The 20,934-nt window shown below is 41.9% G+C and overlaps 1 protein-coding gene across 1 annotated transcript in view; it reads right to left on the minus strand.

The window, feature by feature from the left end:
• LOC112228973 (neurexin-2-like) overlaps window positions 1–20,934 on the minus strand; it is a 185,267-nt gene that overhangs the window by 99,665 nt on the left and 64,668 nt on the right. Inside the window, exon 2 of the mRNA XM_042309706.1 lies at window positions 15,121–16,447. Coding sequence (XP_042165640.1) covers window positions 15,121–15,841 — 721 coding nt within the window. The 5' untranslated portion in view covers window positions 15,842–16,447. The remainder of the gene's footprint in view (window positions 1–15,120; window positions 16,448–20,934) is intronic.

The following is a 20,934-nucleotide window of genomic DNA, read 5'->3' on the forward strand; positions in this document are numbered from 1 at the left end:
TTCAGAGAGAATACAGTCCATATACACTGTCCCTCAAACAGACAACCTCTCTGTCAGGGAGCATATTACAGAGCAAGGCCAACTGTCACTATAAATCATGAAAGACTACACAGGGTCAGATACAGGTGAGGTTAACTGATGTCCCAGGATAATGACTGATCTGCCTCAACATCATAGTCAAATGTTATACTGACCAAAATGGCTATTATTGATCAGACTAAACTATAGAATTACAGGATGACAAGTGACTTTGAAGTTCGTGAAACTCCACTTTCATCAGCCCAGAGCGTAACTTCACTTTCAGACGGACAGAAAATAGCGTGACAAACTGACACATCATTCAGTGACAAGGTTTGTGATAAATAATCTGAACTGAATGTGGTCCAACTAATGTTTACAGTGTTCTGTTCTGAAAAAAAAACAACTCCATAAATAGCTAGGAGAATTATTAAGTCCTGAGCAAATTAAAGTCCTATGACTCAGCTGTGTAATATATTCTAGGGCTAGAATCACAATTCAGGGCTCCTGTGTTCCAAGCTCTCACACAATGAGATAAAAAGAAGGGGAAATGCCTCTAAGTGTAACCCACTTCATTGATCTAACCCACTTCTGACATAACCAAGATATTATTACAAGATAATTCGCAAGCATTTTGATTAGGCGATAAATACAAACTAGAAGAAAGCCCTCATGGTCAAACGTCTAATGTTTACAGACAATAAAGAAGTGAAGCTTTTGAGTGGCAGAACACAGAAAATGTGGCAGATGAAAATACCATTCGCTCTGGAAGAAAAAAAACAGAGAAAAACGACAGTTGGCAATAAATGCAATAAAAGTCATATGCTTCAGTTTTAATTGGAAATAAGAGAGAGAAATAGAAGTGAGATATGAATATTCAGGATAGGCACACTGAGTAAATGGAAACGATTGTGATCAAAATGAATAGACCCAACAGACGCAAACAATCAAATGCTGAAGAAAGGAGGGCCGAATTGCGATTCTCATGATTCTATATGTATTGAGATTCGAAACCCGCAATTTTATTGCGGTTTGATGTTCCAAACACATTGCTCACTATATGTTTGCTCCAGAGAGACAATCAAGAGCATGAGAAAATTATTTTTGAGCAGTCAGGTACACTATATATACAAAAGTATGTGGACACCTCTTCAATTTAGTGGATTTGGCTATTTCAGCCACACCTGTTGCAGACAGCTGTATAAAATCGAGCACACCGCCATGCAACATCCATAGACTAACATTGGCAGTAGAATGGCCTTACTGCAGAGCTCAGTGACTTTCAACGTGGCAGCATCATAGGATGCCACCTTTCAAATTTCTGCCCTGTTAGAGCTTCCCCAGTCAACTGTACGTGCTGTTATTGTGAAGTGGAAACTTCTAGAAGCAACAACAGCTCAGCCGCAAAGTGGTTGGTCAAACAAGCTCACAGAACGGGACTGCTGAGTGTCCTCGGTTGCAACACTCACTACCAAGTTACAAACTGCGGGAGCTTTATGAAATGGGCAATGCCAAACGCCGGCTGGAGTGTTGAAAAGCTCTCTGCCATTGGACTCTGGAACAGTGGAAAAGCGTTCTCTGGAGTGATGAATCACGACGGACAAATCTGGGTTTGGCAGATGCCAGGAGATCGCTACCTGCCATAGTGCCAACTGTAAAGTTTAGTGGAGGAGGAATAATGGTCTGGGGCTGTTTTTCATGGTTCAGCCTAGGCCCCTTAGTTCCAGTGAAGGGAAATCTTAAAGCTACAGCATACAATGTCATTCTAGACAATTCTGTGCTTCCAATTTTGTGGCAACAGTTAGCGGAAGGTTCTTTCCTGTTTCAGCATGACAATGCACCCATGCACAAAGTGAGGTCCATACACAAATGGTTTGTTGACGTCTGTGTGGAAGAACTTGACTGGCCTGCACAGAGCCCTGACCTCAACCCCATCAAACACCTTTGGATGAATTGAAATGCAGACTGCAAGGCAGGCCTAATTGCCAAACCTCAGTGCCCAACCTCACAAATGCTCGTGGCTGAATGGAAGCAAGTCCCCACAGCAATGTTCCAACATCTAGTGGGAAGCTTTCCCAGGAGAGTGGAGGCTGTTTTAGCAGCAAACTCCGTATTAATGCCCATGATTTTGGAATGAGATGGTCCACGAGCAGGTGTCCACATACTTTTGGTCATGTAGTGTATACAAAAGTGTTGAAAACATGTTGGCTGACTATTTTAAAAGAACATGGAGAAGAACAAGCTATAGGATTAAAAATACCCAAGTTTTGGTGCAGGAACAACCGACTAGCGCTAGCTAACGCTACCTACAGCAGCAAAACTAATAATACAAAATATTGATATCGTCCAAAATAATATTGCGACATGTAAATGTATAATCCCCCCCCCCATCACTAGTAAAGGCCATGCTGGAGCCAATTTAACCTGAACAAGCTATTTCTCTGTCACTGCAAAACTCATTATGGTTACAAATAAAGAACATTGGAGAAAGTTGGAGGGCAACTACAAGAGGCACATTTAAGGTTCAAACTGGGCCAACACCATGTCAGGCGTTGTGTTATGCATTTCTGAACATTTACAAAGAGGAAGGGCCAAAAAAGTTAACACAAACGAGGGAGAAAGATTTAAGGGCAGTCATTTTATTGGACGGGTGTCTCACGCACTGGAGACAACATGTATTCCAATCAGTGACACTTTGTGAGTTCAACCACATTGGAAAATAATTATTTGGTTACTCGGATCAGCGCTACAGGGTACACAAATATCCATCAAACTAGAGGTTTACTGAAGTATCAAAACATACCACCCTGGTCTGTGGAGTCAGCGTATAGCAACAACAATTTCCCTTTCTTGGTTTTAAAAGCAACCCTGCCATGCGACAATAAACTACTTGGGGGGGAAAAAAGTGATACAGGTTCATTTTCTGCAGGCAGACAAAGCCAGAATCTAACACTGAATGACCTTGAGGAAATAGGTTTGCAAAAACAACACCCGACGTTAGACACATATCTAGTATTCAATTCAAAGTGACTTGAGGCACATCGGATTCACCTTTCATTGAATGAGATAAATGCTAGACGCGTACCCATTTATGCGTTTGAGCTAGGAAAGTTTCTCCAGGGAGCTCGTTTCTTCTCAACCACATATCTAAAGGAGAAGATGGCGAGTGCCAGAGAGAACATGGGTTTAAGGTGCTGTCAGAAGTCAGGGTATTTTAAAAGAAGATGCTAAATAACAGTAAATACTACATGATATAAACATTTGGTGTGAGGACAATGCCCTACAATCATGGTGTTCCGTGTGAGCACAGGTCCATACATATAACTAAACTGCATCGTTTGAAGCCACAATAGAAGCACCCCAGGAAGAGTAACTGCTGCTTCAGCAACAGTTAATGGGGTTAAAAATAAAATACAATTCCAAATTCCTTGAAGTGGGGTGATAGAAAACAAGTAAACTATCTTATTACCCTTATAATTATGTATTCTATTGATGTTTCCTCCAGTCTATACTACGACTGTTCTACTGTTTAAAGCCAATGGATACGGCAGAAGTGCCAATGATTGGCTGTGGTAGGAAACCTCTAGAACATCAACAGTTTGTGCATACAACTGTTACGGTTTTCTTCCGTCGAAGGAGAGTCGGACCAAAATGCAGCGTGGTAATTTTCATACATGTTTAATAATGATGAAAAACTAACAATACAAAAAAAAAAACAAACGGAACGTGAAAACCTATACAGCCTATCTGGTGATAACAAAACACAGAGACAGGAACAATCACCCACGAACCACTCAAAGAATATGGCTGCCTAAATATGGTTCCCAATCAGAGACAACTATAATCACCTGCCTCGGATTGAGAACCAATTCAGACAGCCATAGACTATGCTAGAAAACCCCACTAAGCCACAATTCCAAAACCTACGAAAAACCCCAATACAAAAACACACCACAAAATAAACCCATGTCACACCCTGGCCTGACCAAATAAATAAAGAAAACACAAAATACTAAGACCAGGGCGTGACAACAACATCCCTGAAAACCCCCAGGACTCTTCTAACATACAGTACCAGTCAAAAGTTTGGACACCTACTCATGCCAGGGTTTTTCTTTATTATTACATGAAGACATGAAGGTCAGTCAATCCGGAAAATGTCAAGAATATTGAAAGTTTCTTCAAGTGCAGTTGCAAAAATCATCAATCATTATGAGTCAAATTTGAGATTTTGGGTTCCAACCGTCGTGTCTTTGTGAGACGCAGAGTAGGTGGTTCCCACCGTGAAGCATGGAGGAGGAGGTGTGATGATGTGGAGGTGCTTTGCTGGTGACACTGTAATTTATTTGGAATTCAAGACACACTTAACCAGCATGGTTACCACAGCATTCTGCAGCAATACACCATCCCATCTGGTTTGCGCTTAGTGGGACTGTCATTTCTTTTTCAACATGACAATGACCCAACACACCTCCAGGCTATGTAAGTGCTATTTGAACAAGAAGGAGAGTGATGCAGTGCTTCAGATGACCTGGTCTCCACAATCACCCGTCCTCAACCAAATTGAGATGGTTTGGAATGAGTTGGACCGCAGAGTGAAGGAAAAGCAGCCAACACGTGCTCAGCATATGTGGGATCTCCTTCAAGACTGTTGGAAAAGCATTCCAGGTGAAGCTGGTTGAGAGAATTCCAAGAGTGTGCAAAGCTGTCATCAAGGCAAAGGGTGGCTACTTTGAAGAATCTGTTTAACACTTTTTTGGTTACTACATGATTCCATGTGTTATTTCATAGTTTTGATGTCTTCACTATTATTCTACAATGTAAAAAAACAGTAAAAATAAAGACAAACCCTTGAATGAGTAGGTGTATCCAAAATTTTGACTGGTACGGTAAATAATACTACTCAAGAGTTGCCAGGAGCTCAAAAAAGGTTTTGATCGGCTCTGCCTACAGTAGAGCAATGTCAGCAGTGCATCAGAAATGATGGGGAAACAGAATGAGTTGATTTGAATGGGTGCAGAGCAGGCCTACATATTCCCCATGTCTTTGCATCAGAGTACATGAGTGCATTCCCATTCCCTGGATTGGCTGGCAAATGACGTGTGTGTTAGAGGTAGACTTACGTCTGGCAGACTGATTTATGGCCCTGGCCTACATCCCCGCTCTGGGGAGAAGCGCTGTAATTGATTCTGACACTTCGCTTGGCTTTGGGGGTAAAAGGTAGTCCAGATTCACCTGAGAGTGTTGACTAAGCCAAGGAGGCCTTTTTTTCTGACCACGTGGTCAGGTTTCTTCTTGACATATGCGTTTTCTTGGAATGGTCAAATCAAATCAAGCTATTTATATACCTCATTTCAGACATGAATGCAACGCAATGTGTTACACAGGAAGACAAAATATATATATATATATATATATATACATTGGGGCAAAAAAGTATTTAAATCAGCCACCAATTGTGCAAGTTCTCCCACTTAAAAAGATGAGGCCAGTAATTTTCATCATACGTACACTTCAACTATGACAGACAAAATTAGAAAAAAATCACAAATCACATTGTAGGATGTTTTATGAATTTATTTGCAAATTATGGTGGAAAATAAGTATTTGGTCAATAACAAAAGTTTATCTCAATACTTTGTTATATACCCTTTGTTGGCAATGACAGAGGTCAAACGTTTTCTGTAAGTCTTCACAAGGTTTTCACACACTGTTGCTGGTATTTTGGCCCATTCCTCCATGCAGATCTCCTCTAGAGCAGTGATGTTTAGGGGCTGTTGCTGGGCAACACGGACTTTCAACTCCCTCCAAATATTTTCTATGGGGTTGAGATCTGGAGACTGGCTCGGCCACTCCAGGACCTTGAAATGCTTCTTACGAAGCCACTCCTTCGTTGCTCGGGCTGTGTGTTTGGGATCATTGTCATGCTGAAAGACCCAGCCACGTTTCATCTTCAATGCCCTTGCTGATGGAAGGAGGTTTTCACTCAAAATCTCACGATACATGGCCCCATTCATTCTTTCCTTTACACGGATCAGTCGTCCTGGTCCCTTTGCAGAAAAACAGCCCCAAAGCATGATGTTTCAACCCCCATGCTTCACAGTAGGTATGGTGTTCTTTGGATGCAACTCAGCATTCTTTGTCCTCCAAACACGACGAGTTGAGTTTTTACCAGAAAGTTATATTTTGGTTTCATCTGACCATATGACATTCTCCTAATCTTCTTCTGGATCATCCAAATGCTCTCTAGCAAACTTCAGATGGGCCTGGGCATGTACTGGCTTAAGCAGGGGGACACGTCTGGCACTGCAGGATTTGAGTCCCTGGCGGCGTGTGTGTTACTGATGGTAGGCTTTGTTACTTTGGTCCCAGCTCTCTACAGGTCATTCACTAGGTCCCCCCGTGTGGTTCTGGGATTTTTGCTCACCGTTCTTGTGATCATTTTGACCCCACGGGGTGAGATCTTGTGTAGAACCCCAGATCGAGGGAGATTAGCAGTGGTCTTGTATATCTTCCATTTCCTAATAATTGCTCCCACAGTTGATTTCTTCAAACCAAGCTGCTTACCTATTGCAGATACAGTCTTCCCAGCCTGGTGCAGGTCTATAATTCTGTTTCTGGTGTCCTTTGACAGCTCTTTGGTCTTGGCCATAGTGGAGTTTGGAGTGTGACTGTTTGAGGTTGTGGACAGGTGTGTTTTATACTGATAACAAGTTCAAACAGGTGCCATTAATACAGGTAATGAGTGGAGGACAGAGGAGCCTCTTAAAGAAGAAGTTACAGGTCTGTGAGAGCAAGAAATCTTGCTTGTTTGTAGGTGACAAAATACTTATTTTCCACCATAATTTGCAAATAAATTCATAAAAAATCCTACAATGTGATTTTCTGGATTTTTTTTCTTCTAATTTTGTCTGTCATAGTTGAAGTGTACCTATGATGAAAATTACAGGCCTCTCATCTTTTTAAGTGGGAGAACTTGCACAATTGGTGGCTGACTAAATACCTTTTTGCCCCACTGTATATATATGAAAATAAAAACAGAACTTATTTCAAAAAACATAAGAAGATAAAAAAACAAAAGATTAACAACAAAAACGTACACTAAAAAAGCACCAACACTTAAGGGGCAACAAAGCTAAAAAGGTGTGTTTTAAGATCACTTTTACACTGAACAAAAATACAAATGCAACATGTGAAGTGTTGGTCCCATGTTTCATGAGCCAAAATTTAAAAAATCCCAGAAATTGTCCATACATACAAAAAGATGTGGCATATCAAGACGCTGATTAAACAGCATGATCATGGTCTGTAAAAACTCATTCTAGGGAAAAACAAATTCTGATTGGCTGGGCCTGGCTCCCCAGTGGGTGGGCTTTGCTGCCAAGTGGGTGGGCCTATGCCCTCCAAGGCCCATCCATGGCTACACCCCTGCCCAGTCATGTGAAATCCATAGATTAGGGCCTCATTAATTTATTTCAATTGACTGATTTCCTTATATGAACCGTAACTCAGTAAAATCTTTGCAATTGTTGCATGTTGCATTTATATTTTTGTTCAGTATGAACATGTCCACAGTTTGGGCTCCCCCTCAGGTTCTCTGGCAGGCTATTCCAGAGGCAGCGGGCATAGTAACTAAAGGCTGCCTCTCCATGCCTCTTGGTCCTAGGCTTTGGGATGGTTAAAAGGCCAGCGACAGAGGACCTGAGGGATCTACTGGGTACATAACTCAAAAGCATGTCTGATATGTATTTGGGTGCACAATCGTGGATTGGTTTAAAAACCATAGTAGAATCTTCACATGTATTTTAAAACTCAGTCAGCCAGTGCAGAGACCGTAAAACTGGTGTAATGTGTGCTCTCTGTCTGGTCTTGGTCAATACCCGTGCTGCAGCATTCTGTATGTTTTGCAGTTGACCAATGGCTTTCTTGGGTAGACCGGACAGGAGAGCATTACAGTAGTGAAGCCTGCTTGTAATTAAAGCATGGATGAGTTTCTCTGTATCAGCCTGAGAGAGAAACGTCCGCACCTTGGCAATGTTCCTCAGGTGGTAAAAAGCTATTTTGGTCACATTCCTTGTGTGCGATTTGAAATTGAATTCAGAATCTAAAATGACAACTAGGTTTTTTACCCGGTGTTTAATCTTTATTGCCTGTTAACTAAAATGTGCGGCCAGATTCTCTCTGTGCTTCGGCTCCAATAATAAGTACCTCGGTCTGGTCTTGATTTAGCTGGAGGAAGTTTTGAACCATCCAAGTATTTAAATAACTAATACAGTCTAATACTTTATCTGTGGAACTAAAAATGTACACAGAAATGGAAAGTTGTGTATCGTCTGCGTAGCAGTGAAAATCAATGCTGTGCTTTCTGATTACAAATTCCAGAATCCCTTTTCTAAGGGACAAATCTTCGCTCCTTTGCACTCTGTCGGAATTCAGCAGATATAAGAAATGTACAAATAATACATTTAGTTTAGTAATAGTTCTTATATCTTATCTCTTTCTCGCTGACCTTTTGGCTTGCCCAATGTTTTATACTTGATAGAAGGATAAATATTATCTGCAGTCAAAGTGTGACACCACATTGGTATTCTATAGATCTCTATTTAGAAAGAAAAAAAGGACTGCAGCATCAGCTCACACAGAAGCGCTCTGTGACTCAAAAAACCAAGGGAAGCATGGAGGTAGTGGGAGAGGGTTTTGTAAACCTGATGCAGGCAGCGAATGACAGCCATGTTATACTTTGACATGGAACCACTTGGCCCTGGGTTTATTGATCGCTCTGAGTTGAGCATACAGTCTATGGCTGAAATGTCATTCAGTTTCAACATGTATTCTGTTCCTACAGTAGCAAATATCTAGTATCAGATAGTCTCGTGTTGCCATACCTCCAAAATCACGTTGTTGTCATGCCTCGCATTGGAGGTCTGGAGAATTATGTATTGCAAAAACATGTTGAATGGTCCACTACATTTCAAGAACCCTCCCCCCACACGCCCGTAGAAGGGATGTCTGTCTGTTATGGGCGTCACTGTTTCCCCATCCATGTAGGACACATATAGTAGAGAGAGTTGTTGTGTGTGCTAGATCCACATCCTAGCTTTCAAGTTATCAAGTGTGGCTGACAGTCTGCGATTTATATATACATATTGAAAATGAATTACACAGGTAAAGTCAAAAGGTCACAACACGTGCTAAACCGCTCTGATGACATACACACTTTTTGCCTCATCTCCACGCGTCCTCCTGACTGCTGGCTGTGCATTGCTACCGACCCCAAAATCTGAAAGATTGCCCGTTATTTTGATTTATAAGGACCCAAAAAACAGTGGTGGTGTTAGAACATTTTCAAGTAAGTAACTACATTTAGCTAGCTGGCTAGAGTAGGCTACTTTGTCGGTTAACTCAACTGAGCCGCTGGCTAGCTTTACACACTGTCATCAGCTAGCTTACTTCCTATTAGCTAGCTAGATATTGTAAATTAAATACACAGTCTCCAAATGCATTTGTAGTTAACGGCCAGCTCCAGCTGTCAGTAAAAGAGAGAGTTCAGGCTGCTGGACAGGGCCGGTCATTTTGTAGGAGGACATTATGAAAGGATCCTTCAGTTCCAGTCCCTAGAGGGGATACCTTTGAGGACAGAGAGATAATAGCAACATAATATTCAATGCTGTCTAATTTAAGTATAATGAGGCCTACTTCTTTGTGATGTTTCCGGTCCTCGCACATGGAATCCTGTGAAAGCCTGTTTGCAGATTAAGCGAGAGGTCCCAATGAATGTCCCAAGAGACGATATATATAACCTATATGCCATGGGTAATATGTGTAGGTCTACCAATGTTACCAAATGTTGTATACATGAACTGTCTTTTTGTATAAACCAATTACATTTGGAGTAGGCCAACCCTGCTGGTGGAAGTCTGCTGGGTGTGCAGGGTTCTGTTTCAGCCCAGCAATAACACACCTGGTTCAACTTATCAAACCTAATGAGTTGATAATCAAGTGTGCTATTGCTGGGCTGGAATAGAAGTCTGCTCACCCAGTTGATCAGGGATGGGTGGAGCAAGGTTGGCCACCACTGGTATGGAGTTTTGTTTGTTCATCTAAAATGATGCTTTAGTAATGATAACCTACTTGTTACTCCTCAATTATCGGTTGTTGTTTAGACTAAAATGCTTCATCTTTATATAAGAGTTAGCTTATTTGCATATTTTGAAGTGATGTAGTGTTGATTCTTTGGCAGGGAAATGTTTAAACGTGTTTTAATTGTTAAACTGTTAATCAAAAATGAGCTAGTCTCAATATGGATTAATCCCACTCCTGCAATTAAGAGAGTACGGGGTTCTGTCTGTGTTGTATTCTCAAATGAACATTTCCTTTTTGTCTATTTGTAAGATCTGTTTTATTTGATTGTCTCTCTCTCAGTATATCAGCTATGTAAATCCATTTGGCAAGTGTATCATGTGGCATGCGTCACCATACAGCACTACTGGCCTTATGGGAATCTGTTGTTTACATGTAGAGCAATACAATTCCAAGTTAAAATGATACCAATACACGGATGTATTCAGTGCATTCAGAAAGTTCTCATACCCCTTGACTTTTTCCCACAGTCTGAATTTAAAATGGCTGGCCTACACACAATACCCCATAATGTCAAAATTGAGTTATGTTTTTAGGGATTTCAAAAAAAATTATACTGAACAAAAATAAAAATGCAACATGCAACAATTTCACTGACTTTACTGAGTTACAGTTCAAATAAGGAAATCAGTGAATTTAAATAAATTCATTAGGCCAGGCCCACACACTGGGGAGCCAGGCCCAGTCTATTAGAATTAATTTTTCCCCACAAAAGTGCTTTAACAGACATAAATACTTAGTTTCATCAGCTGTCTGCGTGGCTGGTCTCAGACAATCCAGCAGGTGAAGAAGACGGATGTCCTGGGCTGGCGTAGTTAAACGTAGTGCGGTTGTGTCTCTAAAACGACATTGGCGGCAGCTTATGGTAGAGAAATTAACATGAAATGATCTGGCAACAGCTCTGGTGGACATTCCTGCAGTCAGCATGCCAATTGCACGTTCCCTCAACTTGAGACATCTGTGGCATTGTGTTGTGTGACTAAAAACTGCACATGTGAGTGGCCTTGAATTGTCCCCAGCACAAAGTACACCTGTGTAATGATCATGATGTTTAATCAGCTTCTTGATATGCCACACCTGTCAGGTGGATGGATTATCTTGACAAAGGAGAAATGTTCAATAACATGAATGTAAAGAAATTTGTGCACAAAATTTGAGAGAAATAAGCTTTTGGTGCGTATGGATAAATACTGCAATCTTTTATTTCAGCTCATGAAACCAACACTTTACATGTTGCGTTTATATTTTTGTTCAGTATAATTCAAATGAAAAACTGAAATGTCTTGAGTCAATAAGTATTCAACCCCTTGTTTATGGCAAACCTAGATAAATTGCTTAACAAGTCGCATAATACGTTTCATGGACTCCCTCTATGTGCAATAGTGTTTAATATGATTTTTGAATGACTACCTAATCTCTGTACCCCACACATACAATTATCTGTAAGGTCCCTCAGTGAAGCAGAATTTCAAACACAGATTCAAGCACAAAGACCAGGGAGGTTTTCCAATGCCTGACAAAGAAGGGCACCTATTGGTAGATGGGTAAAAAAAACAGACATTGAATATCCCTTTGAGCATGGATGGTGTATCAATACACCCAGTCACTACAAAGATACATAACCCAGTTACCGTACAGGTAGGAAACCGCTCAGGGATTACACCATGAGGCCAAACTACAGAGTGAAAAGAAGGAAATATATATATATATTCCAAAAACATGCATCCTGTTTGCAATTAGAGCACTAAAATAAAAGTTAACTTTATATTTGTTTGGGGCAAATCCAACAGAACACGTCACTCAGCACCACTGTTCAAAGTCTCAAACATGGTGGTGGCTGCATCATGTTATGGGTATCTTTGTCATCGGCAAGGACAAGGGAGGATTTTATCATAAAAATAAATGGAATCGAGCTAAGCACAAACAAAATTATAGAGGAAAACCTGTTTCAGTCTGCTTTCCAACAAACACTGGGAGACAAAACCTATGTCAAGGTTTGAAAATGGCTGTGTTGCAATGATCAACAATCAACTTGAGAGACTTGAATAATTTTTTAAAGAATAATGTGCAAATATTGTACAATCCATGTGTGGAAAGCTCTTAGAGACTTACCCAGAAAGACTCGCAACTGTAATCACTGCCGAATGTGATTCTAACATGTATTGACTCAGGGGTGTGAATACTTAGTGGTTCGTCCTTTAAAAGTTGCAGCGTACTGCAGCACAGCTTGCGTGGTGCCGCAGAATTCTATGGTACGTGCCAACCACTGATACCATTAATGCTAGTTAGTGCTAGTTTGACCACCAGAGGGCATCTTTGAGAAGCATTTGATTGCCTTCAATAGTGGTTGTACTAGAGAATTTAAAACCTTTAACATTAGTATATGGGACTGATAAGAAATGTTGCTTAATTAATTTAATGAATATTATGGTGATTCTATTCCAAGAAAAACGAAAAACCCTCTGGGTTTCCGTTAGGATGGAACGGAAAATATGGCGCTGTACAACATGACAGTCAGGAGTAGGCTACAGTACAGGGCTATTTAGCTAAAGAATCCCCATGTTGTGTGGGCATGCGGGAGACCGTGTGCCCGCACACGGTCTCCCGCATGTTTGTCTCAGAGCAGTGCGAAACGGTGCTAAAATAGTTATAGCTATTGCTTCAAATCCTATTGCTTCTAACTTCAGTATGCTCTTTAAATAAGACCTACACCACTTTTAACAGCACATTACTCAACACTATTGAGACTCATGTCGCCTACGGTAGGCCCACAGTATATCGAAAAATATGACACGACTCTCAGGCAATAATTAAATATAGAGGACTGGAGGATTCTAAATTGAAAACAAAAGCCGCCTCATGGGTCTCCCAGTGATGGCCGGTGCGGGTATCTGTAGCAACGCATTTTGCATTGCTATGCGGTGACTTAGCCAGCTGCACCACTGGGGAGGCCCCATCCACAACGTATCAAAATACAGAGTTTTGTTTTTTAGGTTTTGGCAAAGGTATATTGTCCTGCTAATAGCCCATAATGGGCTATTATAATACTGTACATGGTGTCCAGGTCAGGATAATAAAAAAAATCTTTATTAAAGACTATCAGAAAGAATATTGGTACTTATTTATTTTGATCCAAAGTCACGAATGAGTGAGTCACTCAGCTTTATGTAGGTGCCGCTATACGACTGTGTCATCAACTTGATAATATAACGATATTTCGGAGGTTCTTTTGTTTTAAAAAAAAACAAAAGTGAGCGATTGTAATCTGAAAAGGCCAAAATAATATTTGTAAAGTTCAAAACATTTATATCTGTTTTTAGAGGGAGAAAAATGCTGGGCCAATAGTTCGCCGCCCTATGGGACTCCCAATCACGGTCAGATGTGATGCATAATAATACTTTTTGTTATATTATTTGTTTAGTCTTTTCTGGTGGATTAAACTGAAATTGCAACCAATCATGGCCGGTTGTGATACAGCCAACCTAACTAAGAAATACATTTGACGATAGAATTCTACCCCTAGGCAGGTGTATTGTCCAGCTACCTGCTAATAGCCATAATGGCGCTGTACAACGTGACCGTGTGTGCTTGAAATAGTATTTTCCATTAAACAACTTTGTTCCAATATTGCTGTAATTCAGTGATATTTATTCCCATAGTAATTCTTTATGGATCCATAACCAAATAAACATCGCCGTTTTGAAAGAGTATTTTTATCATTTTATTAACGAAAGCATAAAGATGCCATTATTAGTTACATTGTATTAGTTTGAAAGTGCAGACTGGCACTAAGAACAGCGGGAACATTTCCTTAGTCAGCGCCATACTAATTTGTTATTTAGAATGATTTACTTCTGTTTTTAGTGAGAGAGAAAACAAAACCCTACAGTCATCTCCCAGTTGAGGCCGTCCCAGGTATTGAACCAGCGTCTGTAGCAACACAGCTTTTAATGCAGTGTCTTAGACCATTGCACCACTCAGGCTTTGTACAACGTGACTGGTCAGGAGTAGGCTACAGTACTACAGTAAGAGCAAAATAATCCTAACAAAATAAAATAATAAAAACCTTAGTGTAACAACAGTTTTAGTAAGTAATACTGAAGTCGTGCACAATTATCAGTTTCTATTTAGGTTTATGTCACCCATTCATTGTCAGTTAGAGACACAGTAGGACCCAAAAGCATAGTCGGTGCTCTCTCCCCCTTGCTCTGGTCTGGAGAAATGAAGTGGTGACGCAGGGTACTGTACTAAATCATAAATTACCTGTTGACATATTTTGACCTCACACACTGTTGCTCCTACGGCACTAATCTGGCGAGCACCTTTGGAGCTCCACCCAAGCAAGGCATTTAATGATTTTTGCCATGGACTTCCCCAGGTTTCGCATTTTAGGGAAGCCTGGTTCGAGATGAGGTTAAGTATCATGTAACAGACTGCTTTTATAATTATGAATGGTAAAGCCAGGATAAACACAGAAACAAAATCAATATACAGTAAAACGTTTACATTCTCTCAAGACAAGCAAACGTTTAACTTTATGAAAACATTGACATTTACTAGCGTGATGTTGCTACAGTATGTGTGAGTGGAACAAGATTGGCTTATTTCCCTTTAGCCATGAAACAGCCATCCACAAGTGAGTTATGTGGGCCCAGCTAAACTCACAGAAAATGTAATCATAATCAACAGGCTATCCAACAATCTCAGCCAAACCCCCTAAGCATTCAGAGACAGCACGTCAAGCTGTGCTAAAATGTAGATCAGCACAACTCTCCCCCGAATAATTAAGGAAAATGAATGTCTGTTCAGATAATAGCTCAGAATTACAAGTAAATCCTAAAGGAATCCCTCAAAAACCATCATTTAAACTTCACAAAGCAATCGGTTTTACTGCTAAGGCATTCAAATGGAAAAACAGGCCCTTTCCTTGAACAAATTCAGCTCATTGAGTATTTGGCTCACCTTCGTGGCAGTAGTTTCCCTTGTAGCCAGTGTTGGTGCAGTCACAGAGGACCTCTCCCTGGTGGATGGAGCAGAGGCCTCTGTTGCTGCAGGGGTTCTGTTTAATACACAGGTATTCCAAATCATTCTGAACACTTTGGCCATCCAGGAGCACTGGGAGGTTCTCCCCCAGCTTCAGGTTGGCAATCAGGCCCTGGAAGGGTGGCTCATATTTGACCGTGTTGGACGTGAGAGCAGATAGGCGCACGTCTGGCGAGATGCCGCCTATGTAAAGGTCACTGGCCACCACCATCTCACTCCTCTTGGACTTGACCTCGGCCACCTTCTCCTCGTTGTCCACCACCAGGGTGGTCGCTCTATAGTTGCGGGTGAGAAGCACGCGGTGCCAGCGCTGGTCGTTGACGTAGGTCTCCGTGTGTAGGGAGGCAGGCTCCGCGCAGTGGATGGTGAAGCGCAGATGCAGCCGGCCGTCTGTGATCAGCAGCTCCAGGAAGTCACAGTTCCCTCCGTCGTCCAAGTAGAGCACCAGGGCCTTGCTGATGTTAGTCTTCAGAGTGAAGCTCAGCTCGCCTGTGACCTTGGCCTCCCAGCGGCCGTACCGCGCCCACTGGCCAGGGACTCCCTCGTACTCCAAGGCCGTGGCCATGACTGTCAACAACAGCCCAGTCAATACCAGGGGCCACACGGCCCGGCCTTCACATAGCACCTTGCTACTTATCATCTTCCACTTCTGGCCCTAATCCCTCCAACTAGGTCTTGTTGATTTAAATCCACCACCGCTGAGAGAGGCAGAAATGATCTCCAGTCTACACTGTTGTTGTGTTTTCCCTAAAGTTTACAGAAATAATACGATTCCAATGTCTCTTCAGCTTTGCCTCTCTGTTCTGATTATCTTCTTAGCCTCTCCATTGAGTTGAATAAAAACAGGGAATAAATTCCCCAAATGTGGAATTGCGTCAGTTATTCTCCAGAGAACAGGCTACAGAAAATGTTCTGGAAACATGGTAGAATCCATATGTTTAGGAATCTAGGAAGTAGAACATACTGTTGCCTATGTTTCGGAGTCCAGGAACTAGCACATTTACAAAACCAAGTGAGGAGGGGATTGCTGCAGAATGTTGAAGTGAGCTTGGGCGATGGGGTCACAAACAGGACAAACGACAAAAGTCATTCAAGGCTTTTCTGTTTCTCTTCCCCTTCCTTATCAACCAAATACCCTCGCCTCCTTCCAGCAGCAGTCCAGTCCGGTCCGGCCTCCAGGAGTTAGCTAGGCACAGAGCCAAGCAGAAACAGGTACAGGCCCCATCTTCCTTAGTGTCCCACTGCTCTGGAACACACACACACACACACGAAAGAAAAACATGTTAGGAGAGGAATGAAAGATAACAGACAGCATCATATGAAAACTCTAGCGGACTGGAGCTGCGTAACCCACATCACAAAATAATGGTGTACCATAATAGGTGACAGAAATGTAAGAGTGAACATTCTATAATAACTAAAAACACTTTTTTAAAAATCTTCTGCAGTTACATAAATCATAGTTAAATAAATGACATAAAACAAATAATGAAATATGGCACAGGAAAAAGAAAGGAGGATGAGAGAGCGAGAGAAAGAAAGAAAAATACTTTAGTATTGCGTTGCTTAATTTATTAGTCCCCCCCGGCGACACAGCAGAGAACCCAGAGAGGCAGGGGAGGAAAGATCATTTTACTTAGAGACCAATGGAGGCTTGGAAGAGACTCAGGCCTTTTCAATCACGTCAATAAGGGTTCGGGAGCTTCGTTGAAAGCACTGCAGATAGTATACTGGCGGAGTGAGAGCGACGAAGACGCAGAGCTACCGGGAGAGAGCAGATTGCTGTGTTTATGTTGGGCATCTAATTAAACAGGAAGTGTCTTTTTTTTGTTGCAAGATTACCATGGTAAGTGCTGTGACCTTTCTCAAAAAGGTAATCAGTTCAAAGTAACCAGGAAACACTGGGTGAAAGTAGTCTCACCACACAAAAGTTTAATTGTACAGTCCTCTCTTTATCAGGATGGCCCTGCTGTTGCACTTTGTCACTTTCCAGTGATCTTCTAAAGTGATTCCGTGTCCTTGAATATGACCTCTAACAGCAATCGTCTTGCATAGTGAGCGGTACATCTGCAGAGGGAGGGACACCTTTCAATTAAGAACAACTATCAGGGCCTGTCCGTTATCTGGTAAGGAGTGGATGAAAAGCTGAGAGGAAAAAGGGAACAATTCCCTTTTTATGCATGCCGCAAAATGACAACATCAACATGAAAACATTTGGCGAGAACAACAGTAGACAATAAATATCATTTGAAAGTACCCACTTTCAATTAACACAATTATAGTCAAAAGAGCCAGTGTGGTGCTGTAGTTCCAAGTTTGCCTTGCTGCTCCGTCTAATAAATGTAATCAAATCAAACTCATCTTGATTAAAAACAGGGCCAGTCGCCGCTCCCCCTCCAACCACCGGAAAAACGCAACAGACTGCATGTCTTTCCAGACAAATCAGTCTTCGTCTTCCTCCAGGAAAACGCCTGCAGAATGAAGGAGCGAATTGCCTTCGGATTGTTTGATGAATTGCTATGGCCTGTTGTGACGGAGGCATTGTACCCTGCGGAACACACATCTCACAGCTCTGATGCCAATGAAGGCACAGGCCTTTTGCATATTGGATTGTCACTTGAAAAGATAAAAGGCTTATCGGGACAGCTTTCATCGAGAAATAACATAGTAAAACACCCAAGTCAAAGACAGGGGTTATGGAAACCAATTGATTGCAGAATCAAACACACTGAATAAATAAAGTGGAGTGCAGATAGGGGTTATGGTTGATGGACTAAAACCAACACATCAACAAGCCCTTACATCCACCTGCTATTCAATATGAAAACAGCATTCACGTTTTGTTAGCCTGAAGTATCTCCACACAGCAGGCTAAACACGAGACCAAGCACGAAGACCAGAACAATAAAACACCTCTCCTCCCAGCTAGACAACGGGGATGAAGCTGGGGCTTTACAGAGCAGAGCAGAAAGCTGTTTCGGAGGAGGGAGAAAAAAAAAAAGTGATGAGCCCAGCCGGTTCAGTTTACAGTGGGCTGAATCTAAAGAACATAGTCTAGAGAACTTCCTTCCCAGATCTGCTTTGAGCTGGCGAATTCTCCCTCTCTGAGAGGAGAGGTGAGAGCTGACAGGCTGGAAAACATGTTGCAGTGCAGCAGGAATGCTAATGACATATCAGACACCAGAGAGACCAGATTTAACCACCGTTGCTGGTGGCCTTTATAAACACCAACAATTATAAATAAAAGCATTCAAAACTTGAGCTCATTAACAATGCATTTCACACAACCAACCTTTTGGGCGAGGGCATGTTAATTGACCTTGCAGGAATACAAATCACTTTCGTGCCAACCCACTCTGTGTTGTGTTGAGTGGCTGGATACAGTGAATAGGTTTCTCTCTCTCTCCCCTTATCACTCTGGGGCTGTGGCTGTGTAGGAAAGGGCAGAGCTCCTCTCAGATGTGTCAGAGTCAGAGTGGTGGGATGCAGGTACTGAACAGCTCTCTCCTTTTCCCTTCACTTCTGAACGCCACTGTTGCACCGAGGCTCTCCAACTCACTGAACAGAGATGGCTAGGTGATGGTGGGGAACCATAGTTGCTTCTGATATGGCATAGTGCACTATATAGGGAAAAGGGTGCCGTTTCAGAGGCAGCCTAGGGGAATTGCAGCCCGACTGGGGTGGGAGAAGGCATTGTATTTGCATTGTATTTTTTGTCTGAGCCACGCCCCAGTCAAAAAGGAGAAAGAGTGCCTAAACATGTCATATATCGTCAAGGACAGTCTCACATATTTTGGTGAAAATTGAGGGGGCAGAGTAGTGTGTGAAGGAGGGGATTTGGAGCATTCCACCAGGAAGGGCAGGGCATATGACTTATAGATGAGATCTTTCAAATGCTCACATTTATTATTCACACAGCAAGGAGGATATCTCCTACTACTGGCCTCCATCTTCAGGGCACTCAGAAAGGCAGCTTTGAAGAAAGAGCTAGTAGTGGCCAAACCCAATGTTAACTTGGCCAGGTCTTATCGCCAAGACTAAGATTGACTCATTTAGATTAACAGATATGTCCATTCAAATCTGGTAATTATCCATGGCTAATGCAAATCCAGGCATCCCCAGGCCTAATCAAAATAATGTATACCACAGTTGAAAACATCCATAACTCTTGAAGACAGTCAGTGTGGGCCCGAAGGAATCAGCTGTGAACACGCTACCCAACCTGCTCCACACCTCCCCGTCTCTGCACTAACTCATGGCATCTGTGTCAAAGTCCGTCACATTAGAGCACCACTACAGCTTTCTTCATACACATTCACCTACTTACAGAGTCCAAAACAAGCTGACAGAACGCTGCAGTCCAGACTCCACTATGCAACACTTCAGCTGGGCACAACAACACGCATTCCAAACGCAAGTGTTCGATAACAACTGAAAAGATTCTCTTTATTGCCCATTACTCATATACTGTATACAATATCTATAACGCATGCCATTACTTTGAAGTCTATCTACTGAAGACCTTACACCAATCATGATAGACCAGCTACAGTATATGTGACTCATTTCAGGAAACTAGGCGCATGTCACGCGTCACTGTTTCACAGGAGCTCCATTTGAATGTAAACTTTTTTTTAAATCAAAATGGAACATGTGAACTTTAATGTGCCTTAATAACAAACTTGGATGCCATCTATAAATACGAATAAAATCGTTAAAATTACGAGCCTAGTTTGTTTAGCCAAGGAAAAAAGCCAGCAACCTTCCCGTTAGCCATGATTGGCTGAGATAATGGGCTGGACATGCCGAGAGATGAGTTCGGATTGGTCTGCCATGTAGCACCTTCTGTCTGTAACATGAAAACAAAAAAAACAACAAAAAAAAGTTTATTTGTCACATACACATGGTTAGCAGATGTTAATGCGAGTGTAGCGAAATGCTTGTGCTTCTAGTTCCGACAATGCAGTAATAACCAACAAGTAATCTAACTAACAATTCCAAAACTACTGTCTTATACACAGTGTAAGGGGATAAATAATATGTACATAAGGATATATGAATGAGTGATGGTACAGAGCAGCATAGGCAAGATACAGTAGATGGTATCGAGTACAGTATATACATATGAGATGAGTATGTACACAAAGTGGCATAGTTAAAGTGGCTAGTGATACATGTATTACATAAGGATGCAGTCGATGATATAGAGTACAGTATTTACGTATGCATATGAGATGAATAATGTAGGGTAAGTAACATTATATAAGGTAGCATTGTTTAAAGTGGCTAGTGATATATTTACATCATTTCCCATCAATTTCCATTATTAAAGTGGCTGGAGTTGAGTCAGTGTCAGTGTCAGTGTGTTGGCAGCAGCCACTCAATGTTAGTGGTGGCTGTTTAACAGTCTGATGGCCTTGAGATAGAAGCTGTTTTTCAGTCTCTCGGTCCCAGCTTTGATGCACCTGTACTGACCTCGTCTTCTGGATGATAGCGGGGTGAACAGGCAGTGGCTCGGGTGGTTGATGTCCTTGATGATCTTTATGGCCTTCCTGTAACATCGGGTGGTGTAGGTGTCCTGGAGGGCAGGTAGTTTGCCCCCGGTGATGCGTTGTGCAGACCTCACTACCCTCTGGAGAGCCTTACGGTTGTGGGGGGAGCAGTTGCCGTACCAGGTGGTGATACAGCCCGCCAGGATGCTCTCGATTGTGCATCTGTAGAAGTTTGTGAGTG

Source organism: Oncorhynchus tshawytscha, linkage group LG30, assembly GCF_018296145.1.
Source record: "Oncorhynchus tshawytscha isolate Ot180627B linkage group LG30, Otsh_v2.0, whole genome shotgun sequence".
Classification (NCBI taxonomy): domain Eukaryota; kingdom Metazoa; phylum Chordata; class Actinopteri; order Salmoniformes; family Salmonidae; genus Oncorhynchus; species Oncorhynchus tshawytscha.